Source organism: Aulonocara sp. 'chitande type north' Nkhata Bay, linkage group LG20 (genome assembly GCF_057382095.1).
Source record: "Aulonocara sp. 'chitande type north' Nkhata Bay isolate Kocher_YH1m ecotype deep benthic linkage group LG20, A_spYH_male_GT1.1, whole genome shotgun sequence".
In the NCBI taxonomy this organism is placed as follows: Eukaryota; Metazoa; Chordata; class Actinopteri; order Cichliformes; family Cichlidae; genus Aulonocara; species Aulonocara sp. 'chitande type north' Nkhata Bay.
In genome coordinates, this window is record NC_141363.1 from 37,491,682 (window position 1) to 37,510,879 (window position 19,198).

General features: G+C 41.5%; 1 protein-coding gene across 4 annotated transcripts in view; it reads left to right on the forward strand.

Annotated features, from left to right (window-relative positions):
* The window catches only part of LOC147306239 (paired box protein Pax-7-like), a 104,543-nt gene that overhangs the window by 2,167 nt on the left and 83,178 nt on the right, over positions 1-19,198 (forward strand). For all 4 annotated transcript variants that reach the window (XM_086276358.1, XM_086276360.1, XM_086276357.1 and 1 more), the window contains exon 4: positions 49-177. In XM_086276358.1, the coding sequence (XP_086132484.1) occupies positions 49-177 (129 nt within the window). The remainder of the gene's footprint in view (positions 1-48; positions 178-19,198) is intronic.

The window sequence follows — 19,198 nt, forward strand, 5'->3', positions numbered from 1 at the left end:
ATTATTATTATTATTATGTTATTGCTAAAGATGCCTTTCTGCTCGCAGTGAGTTCGATCAGCCGTGTACTTCGCGCTCGTTTTGGGAAAAAGGAAGATGAGGATGAGTGCGATAAAAAGGAAGAGGACGGAGAAAAGAAAACGAAACACAGCATCGACGGCATCCTCGGGGACAAAGGTAGGCCCCGGGAGGACTAGCGGCTAACTGTCTGCTAATCAGGTCTAAACGGGCGTTTTGCCCCATGACTTCTCCCGCCTGGAGCCGCTTAAATATTCATGGTGAGCGCTGGCGCGGGCTCCCGTCACGCTAAACGGTGACAAATGTCCATACCGATCACAGGCGACAGGAGCCAGGCCGTCAGCTCCGTGTGTGGATACCAATTTCAAGCAGAATTTTCCTCTGAAATGACATTTAGCCTACAAACAAACAAACGCTAAATAAATACATGAACCTAGCCAAAAATGGCACAATTACATATATGCATGTATTAAATTCACAACTTTTAAAATGAAAAGGCATAGTAAATATATCGTTATAGTACGATTTTAATGGAAGGTGTTAAATATCCCCTCTTCATATTTCTTTCATATACACACGTATACATGGCGGTTGGAAGCTTTTGTTTAGTTCATTTTTATTAAAGTGACGTCGATGCAGCATGTTTGAATGTAGCGTGTGGACGGCCGTCTGTTCTTTAAACTTGAGGCCTGCAGCGGGCCCAGTGCTTTCTGACCACTGGTTTCACTGGTGATTTTTTTTTTCAAACAGCTATCAAGTCTCCCCCTTTCCACATTCTTCAAAAGATCAGCCCAGCTAGTGTCTCTGTGTCATCCGAGCTTGGCATTTCATAATTTGAAGACTTAGCCTATTACAGCTGGTAATGAAACCTGCCTCTGTTGAATAGGCGTCTGTGTTGGAGAGGGGTGTAATAGCTGGAAGGCATGGTAAGAAATATATTTATCCCCTATCAGCCCTCACTCTCACAGTCCCAGGCACATGCTGTTGAAGGGCCTTAAAGCAGATTAAATTGAGCCTTTTATTTCTTTTCACTTTCATCTCTCAGTGGCTCACTTCATGGTGTGAAGCCTGCAGCATAAATTCATGAGATTGTAAGCTTTCCGCTCCCCTTGTTTAGATAGTATTTTTTTAAATATATATATATAATTATTTTAATTTTAATGTTTACTTTTGGTGGTGTGCTGTACATATTTCAGCAGGAGTCAGAGGGAATTTTAGGTTGAATGGAAGAGGCAGTAGTGATTAAGACAAACTCATTGAAGGGTACTGTTTACCAGTTTTATTTGATCAATTATATGAGATGATTTTTTTATTTACATGATATGTGAGCACTGATTACAGCAAGCTAAAAACGCCATAAAATGAGAAAGCCTAATTTGAAATAACCTTTAAAAGTAACACACACACACGAACACGTGATAGTCTGACATTTACATATAACTGATATATGACAAACTTACTGTTAATCTTCAGTTAGGATCATTGTTTACGTTTGCTAAATGTACATATCAAAGCTTCAAAGTAATGGCCTTGGTTCTGTAAATTACTGTCACGTTGTAGAAAACACTGAAAATGCTTCTTGGAGGTGACTGGAATCCAGTTAAACAGCTGTCCAGGCTGTCTTTCTACAGTTTATAGCTATTTAGTGCGTATGCTGTGTCTTAAAGATATAAATAAGCATTATGTAGAAAAAAACCCTCTAGAGTCCAGCCTGGTTGAAAGAAAAAAGGTACACAGTGAGGATAGAGAAAGCACTTCAAACAAATCCAGTGGAGGTGACGGGAAGCTTCTTTGCAGAGAGCACGGTCTGTGGGAAGTTGCAGCTATTAATAACAATTTCCCCGGGCATTCACACTTACTCTACTCCACCTTCACTTTCCTCCAGCTATTTTACCTGGGTTGAAATTGAGGGAGACTTAAATGCTGTCTGCAGATAACACAATCATCACAGCCACGGTCCTGGGCTGTGCATCACTGTATTAAACTGGGATTAACCTCTCTTTTCTCCCCTGCTGTTGTGCACCAAAATTCACATTTTTAACAACTGTGTTACAAAATGTAAAGGGGATTGGAAGTCAGTGGAAGTGTATCAGCAGTAATGAGTAGTGAGTCAAAATCATCATGACAGTGATGTGTCACAGTCATTCGTGGGGTAAAAATTCAAAAATGCTGCTGGCATTTGCGTCAGTGTGAGGATCTGCTGCTTTTCTGTCTTTGACCTGTGGTAATAGTTGGCATGCTTAAATATAGCATTTTGAAGGCATCATCCCACACAGCAAAATCTCCAGTGTTAAATTAACACTGGAGAGTGTCTATATGGGTCCACACCTCTGAGTGTTAAATACAACACTGTTGAGTGTTAAATTAACACTTTTGACAGTGTTATATGTTTAAAAGTAACCGAGTCAGTTTTGAAGATTAACAAAGTCTAACACTGAGCAGTGCTGATTTTTTAACACTGGAATATTTCTAACATTTTGAGTTATTTTCCAGTGTTAGAAAATCAGCACTGCTCAGTGTTAGACTTTGTTAATCTTCAAAACTGACTAGGTTACTTTTAAACATATAACACTGTCAAAAGTGTTAATTTAACACTCAACAGTGTTGTATTAAACACTCAGAGGTGTAGACCCATATATACACTCTCTAGTGTTAATTCAACACTGGAGATTTTGCTGTGCAGAGTGCACATGTAATTTATTTCATTTTAATTAAACAAAGAATTGTAAATATTACAATGAACATATAAAAAGTGTATTGAATTTTAAATATAAAACTAAAGGTTTCCAAACATCAGAAATAAATCCCATCACACTGATTCCAAATCTTTGTGGAGATAATATTTGTTGTCTTACGTAATGATCTAGATTACATCAAAGCATTACCACCGATCAGATGTATAGTTTATAATGATGTACTGTAAATAAAATTTTGTAAGATCCTTGATGAAATTTTGTTCACGGCATATGAATATAAAATGTATTTTAATATAGTATGTTACATTAACACTTTATTGTACTGATATAAGAAGTGATATAAAAATCCAATATAACCAAAAGTCTTAATTTTTATAGCGAGTGATAAAATAAATTAATCACTAGTGAAAATGTAAAAAATCAGTGATGTGAGACCATGATGTTATAAACATCATCACGTAGCCCTCGACTAAACATTCCTAGGATGCACTGATTTTATAGCAAATCATTCCTCTGAAGGACAAAAGAATGCACAGACTTAGGAATCAGCTAACACTGTCCCTAAAGCTTTGAAAAGAATCAACATATAGACATGCTAGTAGTCTGTGATTATGGATGCAGAGGTTGTTTTGCGTCATAACAGGGAAATTTTACTCCCTTACAAATGAGTTATAAGTATAAAAAAGGCACATATGTTCACAGAAGCTGGTTCCACTGTAATGCTGACTGTTGAAGCTGTGGTGGTATGCTGGCCTGAGGGAGACCTGAGGGCACGCTTCCTCTGCTCTGTTTCAGACTTTAACAGCAGAGGAAAAAGTAGGTGAGGAAGGTATGAAGCTGCTGGTGCAAAGTGAGGAGCTTAGAGGCTTTGATCCTCTGTTGCTTTTCATTATTTGTAGCATTTGTAGTGACACTGCCACAATGAGGGTTCATCACATTAGCTGAAGCCAACACTGCCTTCAGGCTTGCCTGTATAATAATTAAAGCCCATTTTCTATATGAGAGAGGATCTGTCCAGCCCTCTGTTTAGAGGGACGGCCTCTCTTCCTGGGATGTCTGAGTGAAATCATTGTGGTTATTTGGAAACAAATGACATCAAGTTTTCACATCTTGAATTAATAGCTGCTTTCCTTAAAACCAGAGATAAATATTTAACATACATTTTAAAATTACAGTTGTCTCCCTCTCTCTCACCATGTGAAATGAAGGGAATCATAGTTGGATGAGGTTGTGGAGGTGGGCAGGGACAGCATTAGATCCCTGTGGGGAAACTGGGTCATTGCAGACGCACAGAGGAACAAGATAAAGCACAGTAACACAAGACACACAGCAAATAGGAAAAATCAGAAAGCAACATGGGAATGTTTTATTCGAATAGCCTTACTGTGTGAAAAGATCAAAACTGAAATATTTAAATCATATAAAAGACAGACATCAGAAAGTGAGTCAGTTAATGTAGAAATGTGTGACAGTAAGGTTTCAGATTAAAGCAGGTTCAGGGCTTGTTGTCAAGGATGAACAATGCTAAATATAAGTTGTTGCCCCAGGGAGAGCAGAGATTTCATTAGTGGCCGTTAGAGGTTTTTTAACAGTTGATAACAGAAGAAATAACTAAACAAGTTTGCATTTCCAGTTTTTGATAACATCTACTTTAAGCAAAATTTTCAGCAGTAAATCAGTAAAAGTTTCAGACTTCTCAGTTGTTTTAGTGATCATGTTTTCATTTACGTATGTGGAGGAATTTTCTGAGTTTTATTTTTCACATCCAATTTAAGGATTACATGTGAAAAGAAGACTGCAATTTGCAATAAAAGTGAAGACTATTTGTGGAGTGATTCACATGTGTTTTGGAGCATTGTATTGGTTGTTCAAATATGCCTTAAAAATAGGCACCGAGATATTTAACAAGAATATTTTCCACATAATTTGTTATGTTGCATATAATCAGTCTAATGCTCTGTATAACAGACGTTCAGATGTATCATGTGCCCAGAAATTAATTTTGTTTGTCGCAGCTTGCTTTGATGATGAATGATAATACTGAATTACTGCTGATGACAATGATAATGTGGATGAATCAAATTCAGTGACCAGCAGAAGGATCCACAGGTTCTACAGAACATCAGAGAAGAATACCTATTTTTACACCAGTTGATCTGCTAATATTTTCTTATTCCCATTTATGAGTATTGGTTCCATTTCTGTAGTCTCATCAAACAGAGACTGATTTCTTTCAGACATTTCAGTTACCACCAAGTTAGGTAGTTGATAAATTAATTTAATACTTTCAACATATGAAACATCTTAAAGGTTTACACCAAGAAAACATCACACTTGATTGTAATTGTTGGTACTTAGAGTGCAGCTAATTGTATGATTTCTTTTCCTTTTCAACAACTATAAGCATGTTTGCCGGCTTGACTTTCCTTTATTTCTGCAGAACTGGGGACTTCTCAATGTTGTCTTTGAGAAAACAAATATATATAAAGGGGAGCTGCTGAACTGGGAGAGGGCTTTGAATAGGAGAATAGCAGCCCACTTCTTAGCCGTGGAGTGTTTAGTAGCCATCCCTTAATCCTTCTTTCATTTGCCGACAAATGCCAAGGATCTTGTCTGGCAACCCAATAGGAAGCTGATCAGCCAACAAAAGAGGAATGGTCCACAAAGAGTAAGCAGGCAAAACTGGGATGAGGGCAGTCAGAAGCCTATGGCATCCCATTAACAACCCATTTGTAAAGGATATACACAGTGCAAATGCAAAGAGAGCAATATAATATTTGCACAAACAATATTATAACAAAATCATGCAATGTTAACACTTTGGTCAGTCTGAAACCTTAAAGAAATATTATACCTCGGCTGTATAGTTCTAGTCTAATTCTGAATTTGTATCGCTCGTGTCATTATTCTATGAATTATATTGATCAACGTTTTACATGTATTTTTAAATGAGTGGAATACCTCATAGCCGGAAAACACTAAATGCCAAGATACATTTTTGGAAACCTTAAAAAGCCTTTTTAGATTTGAAGATTTCACTCACCTTTTCAAGGTTTAAGAACTTCATTTGATATCATGTGCTTGATTGGTTTGTTAGCTGCCTGTGTCAGGGTGTAGAAGGGAAATATCTACTTTAATCCGGTTCATTTGGCTGCACGGGAAAACTTTCCGCTGTATGCTAACAGACCATTCAGAGAATGTTCTTTCTACACCTTGCTTCTCTCACAGCTAGCTGTAGGATTAAACTCTGCTGTCTTTAAAGACACCGCTCCCTGCCAAAATCAGTCGGACCAGAAATACTCTGCAGCAGCTTTGTAATGCCTTTTAGGTTATTCTTCCATCTGCAGCACCACTGAATTTATTTTGAAATTAAAATAGCTTAAAAATTAAGCTTGGATAAGTTTTAATGTAGATTACATGTTGATTTGCAATATCACTTCCTTTATAATACAGCAACGCCATATAGCTTGTGAGTCTTTAAAAACAAGATGCCCCTGAGATTTAGGGGGAATAATGTTTACAATTCAACAACAACAACAACAACAAAAAAAATATATCAAAGCAGATATCTGGATTTAAAGAAATAACAAGGCCATAGTTCTCTTGCTTTATTGCAAAGTAAAAATTTTAACTATTATTTTTCAGTATAAAAATATAAACATGTAAACCAATCATCCTGTTGCTGTATTATTCATGGAATTCGATATTGTTAAGGTCCCAGGAAAACTAGGATAAAATTCCAAAAACCCAGACTCCTCAGATATTATCTTAAATGTGAGTGTTGGGGCCTGCGCCTAATTAATATGAATGAAATTAAGCATGAAAAGAAAAGATTTGCATTAAAGGAGGATCCAAAGAACAAGATCATAGTATAATACTGAAAAGAGGGTTTGAAATCTTTTAATGTCCCACTGCCTGTTTAATTTTTGTTTCAAATGTTAAATTTTATGACAAACATAAAACAAACAAAAACGAGCAGAGAGTGTGTGAAAGTGATTATCTGTATTGGGTGATTAGGAAATCATCTAAGAATTATTTAGCAAGTTTAATTTCTCTGGGGGTGAGTGGCTTTTCTGTGGGTTTCTCCATAAGTTCATGAAGTAAATCTCATTTAGTAAACACCATCTATTCATAGTTATTGGCTAAAAAAACAACCTTAAATAAACAGAGATTACTTGGGTATAAAGGCCCAACAGTGTTTTTGGTTGGTGGGTGAGAAAATGTTCACTCTGTTTATAGGAATGAAAGTGGATTATCAGCCATTTCTCTATCACTGCAATAAAAATAATCGAGCCAAATCTTTAGCACAGTCTTTGGTCATGGTGGAAACAGCATTGTTCACACTGTGGCTTCATGAGGGACCACACTCTGACACGCTAGTAACCTTGGATTGGTGAATGGATCTGCTGCAGCTCTTTGCACAAAAATCTTTTTTCACTTTGTTCTGAGAGAAGTCTAAAGGTATTGATTAACACAGCATGCGATTCTTAGTAGGTTTTACTACAACCTGACCCACGAGAACAGCCTCAGCAGTAGTAGTGATTTATTCTCTGATTGTGTTTAACTCTAATTACAGCACATCAAAAAAAAAGTCATGCAAACCGGTCCAAAATTTTGCTGTAATTTCATATTTCAGCTGCTATTACTGTGGATGGCATAACAAAATATTCACATTTACATCAAAACAGGAGTTTGATGAAAATGACATTTTAATATAATTAATCTTCCTTGTCTGTGTGCCTATATTTATGTCTTTTAATTTTAAAAAATATCTTGATTTGAAGAATTTGCTTTCGCCCAGACTGCGAAATGTTTTGTGTTTGCTGTGTGCAGGCATGAGCAAGTGTGTAGAAACAACTTTTATGTATGTTGTGGGCCGCTAACAGGATGAGAAGAAAAAAAAAATTAACCTGGGTTGAAATGGACAAGGAGGCCAGCCTGCTATTCTGTGCCTGCATTTGCCACTGAAGGAGTTGATGAACTCCTCCAAGTCTATTAAAGAAAGGAAACAATATGAACCGAAAGCTTGAGGCAAGCAGCCTGACAGTTTATAAAGTGGCTGCCATTGTAGCCTGAAGGCAGATGCATGAATACCTCTGAATAGACTCCGTCAAAGTGATACGATTGAGCTAGACAACAGCAAAATGCTGAAAGGCTTCTGCTCTGTGCTGGTGAGCTGATCGGCATTTCTAATGCTTCTGTTTTGAATGAATTTGCCACTGCAGTGGGAGGGATCGCTGTGGCCGACGCTCTACTCTCTATTATTAGCATTAGAAGAATTCTTACAGCAACTTCAAGCAGCAGGTATAGCAGAACTACTAGAGAAGCATTTTACCTGAATGTCCTTTTTGGACTGCCTGCAGCAAACATTACCTAATAATGACATGGTTTCAACTCAACTGCATGAAAATAGTTAATGATAAAACAATAATAGCGGTGCAACACGACTGAAGAAAGCTTTAGGTAACATGAAAGATATGGGCGCTCTGTTAATTTGGATGAATGGGCCCTTTAAATAACCCAGAGGGAGATACAGTGGGGCAAGAAAGTATTTAGTCAGCCACTGATTGTGCAAGTTCCCCCACCTAAAATGATGACAGAGGTCAGTAATTTGCACCAGAGGTACACTTCAACTGTGAGAGACAGAATGTGAAAAAAAAAAAAATCCATGAATCCACATGGTAGGATTTGTAAAGAATTTATTCGTAAATCAGGGTGGAAAATAAGTATTTGGTCAATAACAAAAATACAACTCAATACTGTGTAACATAACCTTTGTTGGCAATAACAGAGGTCAAACGTTTACTATAGGTCTTTACCAGGTTTGCACACACAGTAGCTGGTATTTTGGCCCATTCCTCCATGCAGATCTTCTCGAGAGCAGTGATGTTTTGGGGCTGTCGCCGAGCAACACGGACTTTCAACTCCCGCCACAGATTTTCTATGGGGTTGAGGTCTGGAGACTGGCTAGGCCACTCCAGGACTTTCAAATGCTTCTTACGGAGCCACTCCTTTGTTGCCCGGGCGGTGTGTTTTGGATCATTGTCATGTTGGAAGACCCAGCCTCGTTTCATCTTCAAAGTTCTCACTGATGGAAGGAGGTTTTGGCTCAAAATCTCACGATACATGGCCCCATTCATTCTGTCCTTAACACGGATCAGTCGTCCTGTCCCCTTGGCAGAAAAACAGCCCCATAGCATGATGTTTCCACCCCCATGCTTCACAGTAGGTATGGTGTTCTTGGGATGCAACTCAGTATTCTTCTTCCTCCAAACACGACGAGTTGAGTTTATACCAAAAAGTTCTACTTTGGTTTCATCTGACCACATGACATTCTCCCAATCCTCTGCTGTATCATCCATGTGCTCTCTGGCAAACTTCAGACGGGCCTGGACATGCACTGGCTTCAGCAGCGGAACACGTCTGGCACTGCGGGATTTGATTCCCTGCCGTTGTAGTGTGTTACTGATGGTGACCTTTGTTACTTTGGTCCCAGCTCTCTGCAGGTCATTCACCAGGTCCCCCCGTGTGGTTCTGGGATCTTTGCTCACCGTTCTCATGATCATTTTGACCCCACGGGATGAGATCTTGCGTGGAGCCCCAGATCGAGGGAGATTATCAGTGGTCTTGTATGTCTTCCATTTTCTGATGATTGCTCCCACAGTTGATTTTTTCACACCAAGCTGCTTGCCTATTGTATCGGTGGCTGACTAAATACTTTTTTGCCCCACTGTATAGGACTGTGCATATGAGAGGAAAGCCAACTTCTCTGAAGCCTGAAGTCACACAACACAATAATATAAATACCCTAGCTATTTATTCCATTAATTAATAAACTGTATATTGCAGGGGTCTCAAACATACGGCCCACTATACATTTATATCCGGGCCGTGCGATAATTTCCTATGTCAGTAATTAATGGCCCCTCAGTATGTGGAAGCCAAATCTTCAGCCCTGCTGAGAATTCATGCAGACAGGGGCGGGACTCTATTTTGATTGGCACATCATGCGAGCAATCGCATGTACAGACAGACTTGGATCATACCATTATGTAAAAGAAGGAAGGATGGCAGATGATCTGAAGACAAGTGTAGTAGTACAGGCCAGGTACACAGAGAGCCAAGTGCAAGCTTGTGGAGCAAAAACAAGCAAAAACATAAAATGAGCAGCATCTGGCTGCATTTCCATCATGTTGGAGAATTTATAAAATTAAGAGCTGGATAAAGGGATACCCACTTTTATTTTCAGACATTTTCCATTGTGCAAGACAAAAAAATATATAAAAAATTGTCTAGGCCTTAAACCTCATATGTGTTCTCCTTAGTAGTAACAAATGCATAAAAATAAGGCTTTCATATAACACTATAAACAAAGTGTTTTTGAATGGCAGAAATGCAGAAATGTCTGCCTGTAGCAAAGAGTGTCTAAATGAGGCCTGAATGTGCATGAGAAGCCATTTATAATTCTTGGTTGAGCTGCTGCTCACAACAAACAAGCAGAAATTTTGACTTTTAACTGTATTTTTACAAGTTTTCCTACCGATAAAAACCTCCCTTAAAGCCATCCATACTATACAAAGTAATAAAGCAATAAAAAAAAAACTGAGCTAAGTGTTGGGACTAATAAAGAAAATGTCTTCTGAAAAGGAACAGATAAAATGTCACATTTAGTCATGTGTTTAAACATATTTGATGTCAGTTTTTTGTTGTGGTTGTTGATCAGCAAGGAAGGACATTCTCCCTTTGTCCATGATTTGAACTGCCGTGCTCATTAAGAGGGAATGAATGAATAAAAAAAGGCAAGTGTATTCAGTTGAAAGAAGAGATCCTGCCCCCCTGATATCAGCAGATGTCACTGTTGAGGCATTTTAAGTTCAACAGCAGATTCGTTCCAAATTGAGAGATCATTTATTTTATAAATGAAAATGGATTGAGATTTTTTTTTCAGTTAGTTACTGTTTTTTGTTTTATATAAATATATAGTTTTTTGTTATATATACATACATATATATATATATATATACACTTGCTACAGTATACACACACACACACACACACACACACACACACACACACACACACACATATATATATATATATATATATATATATATATATATATATACATATATATATACACTTGCTACAGTTATATATATGTGTGTATATATATATGTATATATATAAACACACACACATATTAAAAAAAATAATTCCCCACTCGCCCCTGTGGGCAGTCAATCCTTCAAGCTCGGGTCCTCTACCAGAGGCCTGGGAGCTTGAGGTTCCTGCGCAGTATCTTAGCTGTTTCCGGGACTGCGCTCTTCTGGACAGAGATCTCCACTGTTGTTCCCGGGATCTGCTGGAGCCACTCACCTAGCTTGGGAGTCACTGCACCTAGTGCTCTGATTACCACTGGGACCACCATCACCTTCACCCTCCACATCTTCTCGAGCTCTTCTCTGAGCCCTTGGTATTTCTCGAACTTCTCGTGTTCCTCCTTCCTGATGTTGCTGTCATTCGGAAACGCTACATCGATCACTACGGCCGTCTTCTCATGTTTGTCTACCACCACTATGTCCGGTTGTTTAGCCACCACCATTTTGTCCGTCTGTATCTGGAAGTCCTGTGGGCGTTCCATGTATGCCTTGCCTGCTAGCATCTTACACCCTGCTATTATGTGCTGGATTGTCTCTGGAGCATCTTTACACAGCCTGCACCTGGGGTCTTGCCTGGTGTGATAGACCCCAGCCTCAATGGATCTTGTGCTTAGTGCTTGTTCCTGTGCTGCCATGATTAGTGCTTCCGTGCTGTCTTTCAGTCCAGCTTTGTCCAGGATTTCTGGATATCAGCCACCTTCTCTATCTGCCGGTGGTACATACCGTGCAGGGGCCTGTCCTTCCATGATGGTTCCTTGCCTTCCTCCACTTTCTTGGGTTTCTGCTGCCTGAGGTATTCACTGAGCACACTGTCAGTTGGGGCCATCTTCATGATGTATTCGTGGATGTTCCTTGTCTCATCCTGGACTGTGGTGCTGACACTCACCAGTCCCCGGCGCCCTTCCTTCCGCTTAGCGTACAGCCTCAGAGTGCTGGACTTGGGGTGAAACCCTCCATGCATGGTAAGGAACTATCTTGTCTTGATGTCAGTGGCTTCTATCTCCTCCTTTGGCCAGCCTATTACCCCAGCTACCTGATCACAGGCAGGGCATAGGTGTTGATAGCCCAGATCTTGTTCTTACCATTCAGCTCACTCCTCAGGACTTGCCTGACCCTCTGCAGGTACTTGGTGGTTGCAGCTTTCCTAGCGGCCTCGTCATGGTTCCCATTCGCCTATGGGATCTCCAGGTACTTGTAACTGTCCTCTATGTCTGCAATGTTGCCTTCTGGTAGTTTGATCCCCTCAGTTCTGACTACCTTCCCTCTCTTTGTTACCATCCAACTGCACTTCTCCAGCCCGAACGACATTCCAATGTCATTGCTGTATATCCTGGTGGTGTGGATCAATGAATCGATGTCTCATTCACTCTTGGCATACAGCTTGATGTCATCCATGTACAGGAGGTGGCTGACAACTGCTCCATTCCGTAGTCGGTATCCGTAGCCAGTCTTGTCAATTATCTCACTGAGGGGGTTCAGGCCTATGCAGAACAGCAGTGGGGACAGAGCATCTCCTTGGTAGATCCCGCACTTGATGGTGACTTGTGCTATGGGCTTGAGGTTGGCCTCCAGTGTTGTCCGCCACATCCCCATTGAGTTCCTGATGAAGGCTCTCAGGGTCCTGTTGATCTTATATAGTTCTAGGCATTCCAGGATCCAGGTGTGGGGCATTGAGTCATAGGCCTTCTTGTAATCAATCCAGGCAGTGCACAGGTTGGTCAGTCTGGTCCTGCAGTCTCGGCTGACTGCTTGGTCTGCCAGTAGCTGGTGTTTTGCGCCTCTGGTATTCTTGCCCATCCCTTTCTGTGCCCCGCTCATGTATTGACCCACGTGCCTGTTCATCTTAGCCGCTATGATGCCTGACAGGAGCTTCCACGTGGTGCTGAGGCAGGTTATTGGTCGGTGGTTGGAGGGGACCGGTCCCTTCTGGGGGTCCTTGAGGATCAGGACTGTCCGGCCTTCGGTTAGCCATTCTGGGTGTCTCTCGTCAACTAGCAGCTGGTTCATTTGTGCTGCCAGGCGCTCGTGGAGTGCAGTCAGCTTCTTCAGCCAGTAGGCGTGAACCATGTCAGGGCCTGGTGCTGTCCAACTCTTCATACTGGAGACCCTTTCTTGGGTATCTGCCACTGTGATGGTTACTGGACCCTGTTCGGGGAGGTTGCCGTGGTCTGCCCTCAGATCCACTAGCCACTGAGCATTGTCGTTATGGGTTGCGTCCTTCTCTCATATGCTCTTCCAGTATTGCTCTGCCTCCAGCCTTGGTGGTGCTGTTCTCATATTGTTCCCCTGCCACTGAGAGTACACCTTGGCTGGTTCCGTGGAAAACAGCTGGTTTATTCTCTTGCCTTCTATCTCTCTGGTGTACCTCTTCAAGCGGCTGGCCAAGGCTGTGAGTCGTTGCTTGGCAGTTTCCAAGGCCTCAGGTATGTACAGCTTCCTGTACTTCTTAGGCACCTTCCTCATTGCGCCTTTCTGCAACTCTGATAGTTGGCTAACCTCCCTCCGTGCTACCTTGATCTTAGCCTCTAGCCTCCTTCTCCACGGAGGGTACTGCCCCTTGTGGCTGTTCAACTTGTAGCCAAGCATCTCATTGATCACTGCTGCCGTATTGTAGATCAGCTTGTTAGTGTCGGTAACCGTGGCTGTAGGTATCGTCCCTAGTGCTGCATTAACATCATCTAGCAGACCTTCTGAGGGTACTTCACGTAATCTTGGTAACCGGCTACGGGGGGTCCAGGTTTCAAGCTTGGCCATGATTCTATCTTTCAGGCTTTCGTCTCTTGCCCACCGATGCCTTCTTGGCATGCCTTCATATTTATCTGTCTCGCTCATGTTTGCGGTAGGCTTGCTTAGCATAGGGGGTCTAGCCTCCTTGTGGCTGTTCAACTTGTAGCCAAGCATCACTGCTGATCACTGCTGCCGTGTGTGTGTATATATGTGTGTGTGTGTGTGTGTATATGTATATACAAAATTTTTTGTGCCATTTTTTTTTCAATATGAATAAATCATATTGAATGAAACTTGAATATATAGAATGATCTTCTGAATATGCATGCCAGATGCTTCAGTTATTAGTAAATTTGGTTGTGTTCATTAGAAAATGTACTATATACTTTTCTTTCATGACAAACCATACTTGTCACAGTAAAAAAAATGTCACACTATATGTTACATATCATGGTATGATGTACTAATTTATCTGTTAATAAACATGAATTGTGATTCTTTTATTAAATAAAATACCTGTTATACATTTTTAACTGTCAAACAGAGAAATGTTTTTATTTAAACTCTTACAGGCTGATATTTGGGGGAAAAAAAGACACATAAAAGGTAGGAACACAGAACACTTTATTTGTGTATTTCCAGTACCCAGAGGAATAAAGAGTATTCTGTACTAACAGGGCAACACTGACCTTAAAAAAACAAAGAAAAGAAAAGAAAGGGAAAGGAAAAAAACAAACTAAAAATGCAATTAGCCTGTCTAATCAAGTAAACAAAATCCTTAAACATTCCCTAAAGAATGTAAATCAAGTTATATTTAACAGTTATTATCATTATTATTATTATCCATCCATCCATCCATCTTCATCCGCTTTATCCAAGGCCGGGTCGCGGCCTTATCGTGGTGGAGGGGTTTGTGTGTCCCAGGGATCCCAGGGGCTATGTTGTCTGGGGGCTTTTGCCCCCTGGTAGGGTCTCCCATGGCAAATTAGTCCTGGGTGAGGGACCAGACAAAGAGCGATTCAGAAGACCCTTATGAAAAGGATATCGAGGGAACAGTTTACCCTGCCCGGGATAGGGTTACTGGGGCCCCGCCCTGGAGCCAGGCCCGGGGAGGGTGCCCGAGGGCGAGCGTCTGGTGGCCGGGCCTTAGTCCATGGGGCCCGGCTGGGCACAGCCCGAAGAGGAGACATGGGCCCATCCTCCCGCAGGCCCACCACCTGCAGGAGGCGCCATAGGGGTCGGGTGCATTGTGTGCCGACCCCTATGGAGATGTAGATATATATATATATCTACATCTCATATATATGTATATATATATATATATATATATATACACAGGGGAGATGCGGAGACAAAAACAAAGAATCACCACAAACTAACTGAATCAAAGAATATCAACAACAGAAACATAAACACTCGGTCACCAGACTCAGGACCAAGACACTTATAGGTATGACAATATATTTAATATTTAGCATATCACACGACCTTCCTCTCAGTGCTGTGCAGTGTTGGGAAGGTTACTTTTAAAACGTATTCCATTACAGATTACAGAATACATGCCCCAAAATGTATTCTGTAACGTATTCCGTTACGTTACTCAATGAGAGTAACGTATTCTGAATACTTTGGATTACTTAATATATTATCATGCTTTTTACAACTACGTGAATGTACTATTGCTGTGATTTATTACTGTTACTGAAGGTCCGCGGCTCTGAACGGGACCTCTGACTAATATGGCGGGTTCCGTGTCGGGCTCGTAGCCAAAAACTAGCTTTACTTTGTTGTCTAGGTCAACTTTTCTTGCGAGAGACAAAGAGAGGCGTTGAAAGGCTGCTCCAACTGAACTTATTGTTTCGGAGGAAAACGCGAACACGGTGTACAGTCGAGTCTTAATAGCTTACTTACAACTGGGCTCGTCAGGCACTCTTCTTGGCTGAGGTGGTTATTATATTTACATGCTTCCAGCTCCCGTTTTTGCTCAATGACAACTCATACTTTTCCACTCGCCTTTTTCTCCCTCCTCGCGCTCACAGACACATTTGTATACACATAACGTGTATGGCAGTCCATTCTCCCAGCAGCACGAACTACACTGCCCATGAGGCTACATTCTTTAGAGCTATGCTTGTAGCATTCTGCCTGTTAGCTTAGCACAACAACAACAAAAAGGCACTCTCTCACCCAGGAAACACACAGTAACAGAGAGAGAGAGAGAGCGTCACCCTGTAACCATGGCAACCGTAACGCTGCCGCCTGGAACAACAGAACGTAGCTGTCACACGAAACCCAAACAGTCCTGACCCACCACAATATGAAACAGGAAAGTACCGCCGTGTAATCCATTTATTTCAACAAAGTAACTGTATTCTAAATTCCACCTTTTTAAACGGTAACTGTAACAGAATACAGTTACTCATATTTTGTATTTTAAATACGTAACGGTGGTACATATATTCCGTTACTCCCCAACACTGGTGCTGTGTGATAAGTTTCCAAATAAATATTAACACAAGCCTAAACAAAGCCCTTGCTAATTTCCCTGCTGTTTTCCACGTTCTATGGGTTGGAGAAAATATGATTCTGATTCCAAAATGAATCTCAAGCAAGTGTAGCAAGTGTAGCTGGGAAAACTCAGCTGAAAATTTTAAACTGATGTACACTTCTACCTTATTTAAATCACCAACATCCACCAACACACATTCAGTAAACAAACTGACAGATGATTTTCTATCCAAAATCTCAGACATGATGGATAAGATTGCACTCAAAGGAGCTTGCAAAGAAAAGCGTCTGGACTTCTTTAAGTTACTTGAAGACGTTTCACCTCTCATCCGAGAAGCTTCTTCAGTTCTAAGCTCAAATGGTGGAGAGTCCCAGATATAAACCTAGTGGGAGTATCCCCCCACAGGGGGACAAAAGGACCCCTGATGATCCTCTAATCGCCTGAGACAAGGTGTGAAACTGGGTGTGGGTCCCAATCAGCCAGAGTTTTGGGTGAGTTCATTGTGAAACCTGGCCCCACCTTATCATGCAAATTCCTGAGATCAGATGGCCCAGGATGTGAGTGGGCGTTAAGGCGTCTGGGAAGGGATCTCAAAACTGGATTATAGAAGGCAGAGAGTTGGTGTCGTAAACCACCGCCTCTGTTCAAAGATGGTCGCTCACAGTGGACATAGATGGCTTCTTTCACTCCTCTTTCAAACCATCTGTCCTCTCTGTCCAAAATGTGAACATTGGCATCCTCGAAAGAGTGTCCTTTATCCTTAAGATGCAGATGGACTGCTGAGTCTTGTCCTGTGGAGGTGGCTCTTCTGTGTTGTGCCATGCGCTTATGAAGTGGCTGTTTGGTCTCTCCAATGTAGAGGTCTGGGCATTCCTCGCTGCACTGTACAGCATACACCACATCCGTGTGTGTGGGCTTCCGGTAAACTTCGATGTTGAGGTTGCCGTTCTCTTCAATGTGCACAGCGCAGTCCAGGAAAGGCAAACTTCAACATCGAAGTTTACCGGAAGCCCACACACACGGACCAGTACCTCCTGTAGACTCCCATCACCCTCTGGAACACAAACTTGGAGTAATTAGGACCCTACACCACCGGGCAGAACATGTTCCCTCTAAGCCTGAAGGAAAAAAGAAGGAACACACACATGTAAAGGAAGCACTCAAAACGTGCGGCTATCCTAAATGGGCGTTCTTAAAGTCAGCAAAGAGGCACAGAAAAGAAGATCAGACACCAGCGAGGGAGGATAAGAAAGACAGACGCAACAACATTGTCATCCCCTATGTAGCTGGTGTATCAGAAAAACTCAGGAGAGTTTTCTCCAAGCACGACATCCCAGTGTATTTCAGACCCAGCAACACGCTCAGACAAAAACTGGTTCACCCGAAAGACAAAATGCCAAAATACAGACATAACAATGTGGTGTATGCTGTACAGTGCAGCGAGGAATGCTCAGACCTCTACATTGGAGAGACCAAATAGCCACTTCACAAGCGCATGGCACAACACAGAAGAGCCACCTCCACAGGACAAGACTCAGCAGTCCATCGGCATCTTAAGGATAAAGGACACTCTTTCGAGGATGCCAATGTTCACATTTTGGACAGAGAGGACAGATGGTTTGAAAGAGGAGTGAAAAAAGCCATCTATGTCCACTGTGAGCGACCATCTTTGAACAGAGGCGGTGGTTTACGACACCAACTTTCTGCCATCTATAATCCAGTTTTGAGATCCCTTCCCAGACGCCTTAACGCCCACTCACATCCTGGGCCATCTGATCTCAGGAATTTGCATGATAAGGTGGGGCCAGGTTTCACAATGAACTCACCCGAAACTCTGGCTGATTGGGACCCACACCCAGTTTCACACCTTGTCTCAGGCGATTAGAGGATCATCAGGGGGTCCCTTTGTCCCCCTGTGGGGGGATACTCCCACTAGGTTTATATCTGGGACTCTCCACCATTTGAGCTTAGAACTGAAGAAGCTTCTCGGATGAGAGGTGAAACGTCTTCAAGTAACTTAAAGAAGTCCAGACGCTTTTCTTTGCAAGCTCCTTTGACTACGATGACCTGGATGACTGAGAACCTTCACAGATATAGTGAGAGTAACCCCCCACAGAGGGACAAAAGGACTGTGGGGGGTTACTCTCACTAGGTTTATATCTGGGACTCTCCACCATTTGACCTTAGAACTGAAGAAGCTTCTCGGGTGAGAGGTGAAACGTCTTCAAGTAACTTAAAGAAGTCCAGACGCTTTTCTTTGCAAGCTCCTTTGACTACGATGACCTGGATGACTGAGAACCTTCACAGACAGATAAGATTGCACCATTTAAGGTTAAAACTGTCTCTAGTAAAAAGAAGTCTCCGTGGAGAAGTGATCCACTGGTATGTAATGAAAAAAGAGAGTGCCAGCGCACTGAGAGAAAATGGTGGTAAAACTTGACCCCAGGTTCACTGCGAGATATATAAGGAGAGGCTGAATAAGTATCAACTAGCCATGAAGGATGCAATCATTTTTCTCTGAGATTATTCACAGAAACAACAATAATGCTAGGACATTATTTGCTACAGTGGAGAGATTAACTACTCCTAAGGTGGCAGTAGTCCCCGAATTAAGCTCCACCAGGTCCTGCAATGAATTTGCCAGCTTCTTTACTGAAAAGATCTTGAAAATCAGAAGGTCAATCAGTACATTAGTTTCAACCCCAATACCGACGTTAAGCCCAATTAACACCTATGCAGAGAAAATGACTCACTTTCAAACAATAAATTAATCAAGCCTTGATAAAATTATTGAGAAACTAAGCTCTGCCACCTGCTGCTTGGATATATTACCAACAGGTTTTCTTAAAAAGGTCCTCCCAACCATCAGGGAGGATCTGATCCAAATAGTTAACGCTTCCCTCCTATCAGGTGTCTTTCCCAAAGCCTTAAAAACAGCAGTTATCAAACCAATATTAAAGAAGAAGAACCTAGACAGCACATTAATGCAAAACTATAGACCAGTCTCTAATCTTCCATTTATTGGTAAAATTATTGAAAAAGCTGTTTTCCAGCAGTTAAACAGCTTTCTCACAATGAACAACCGCTTT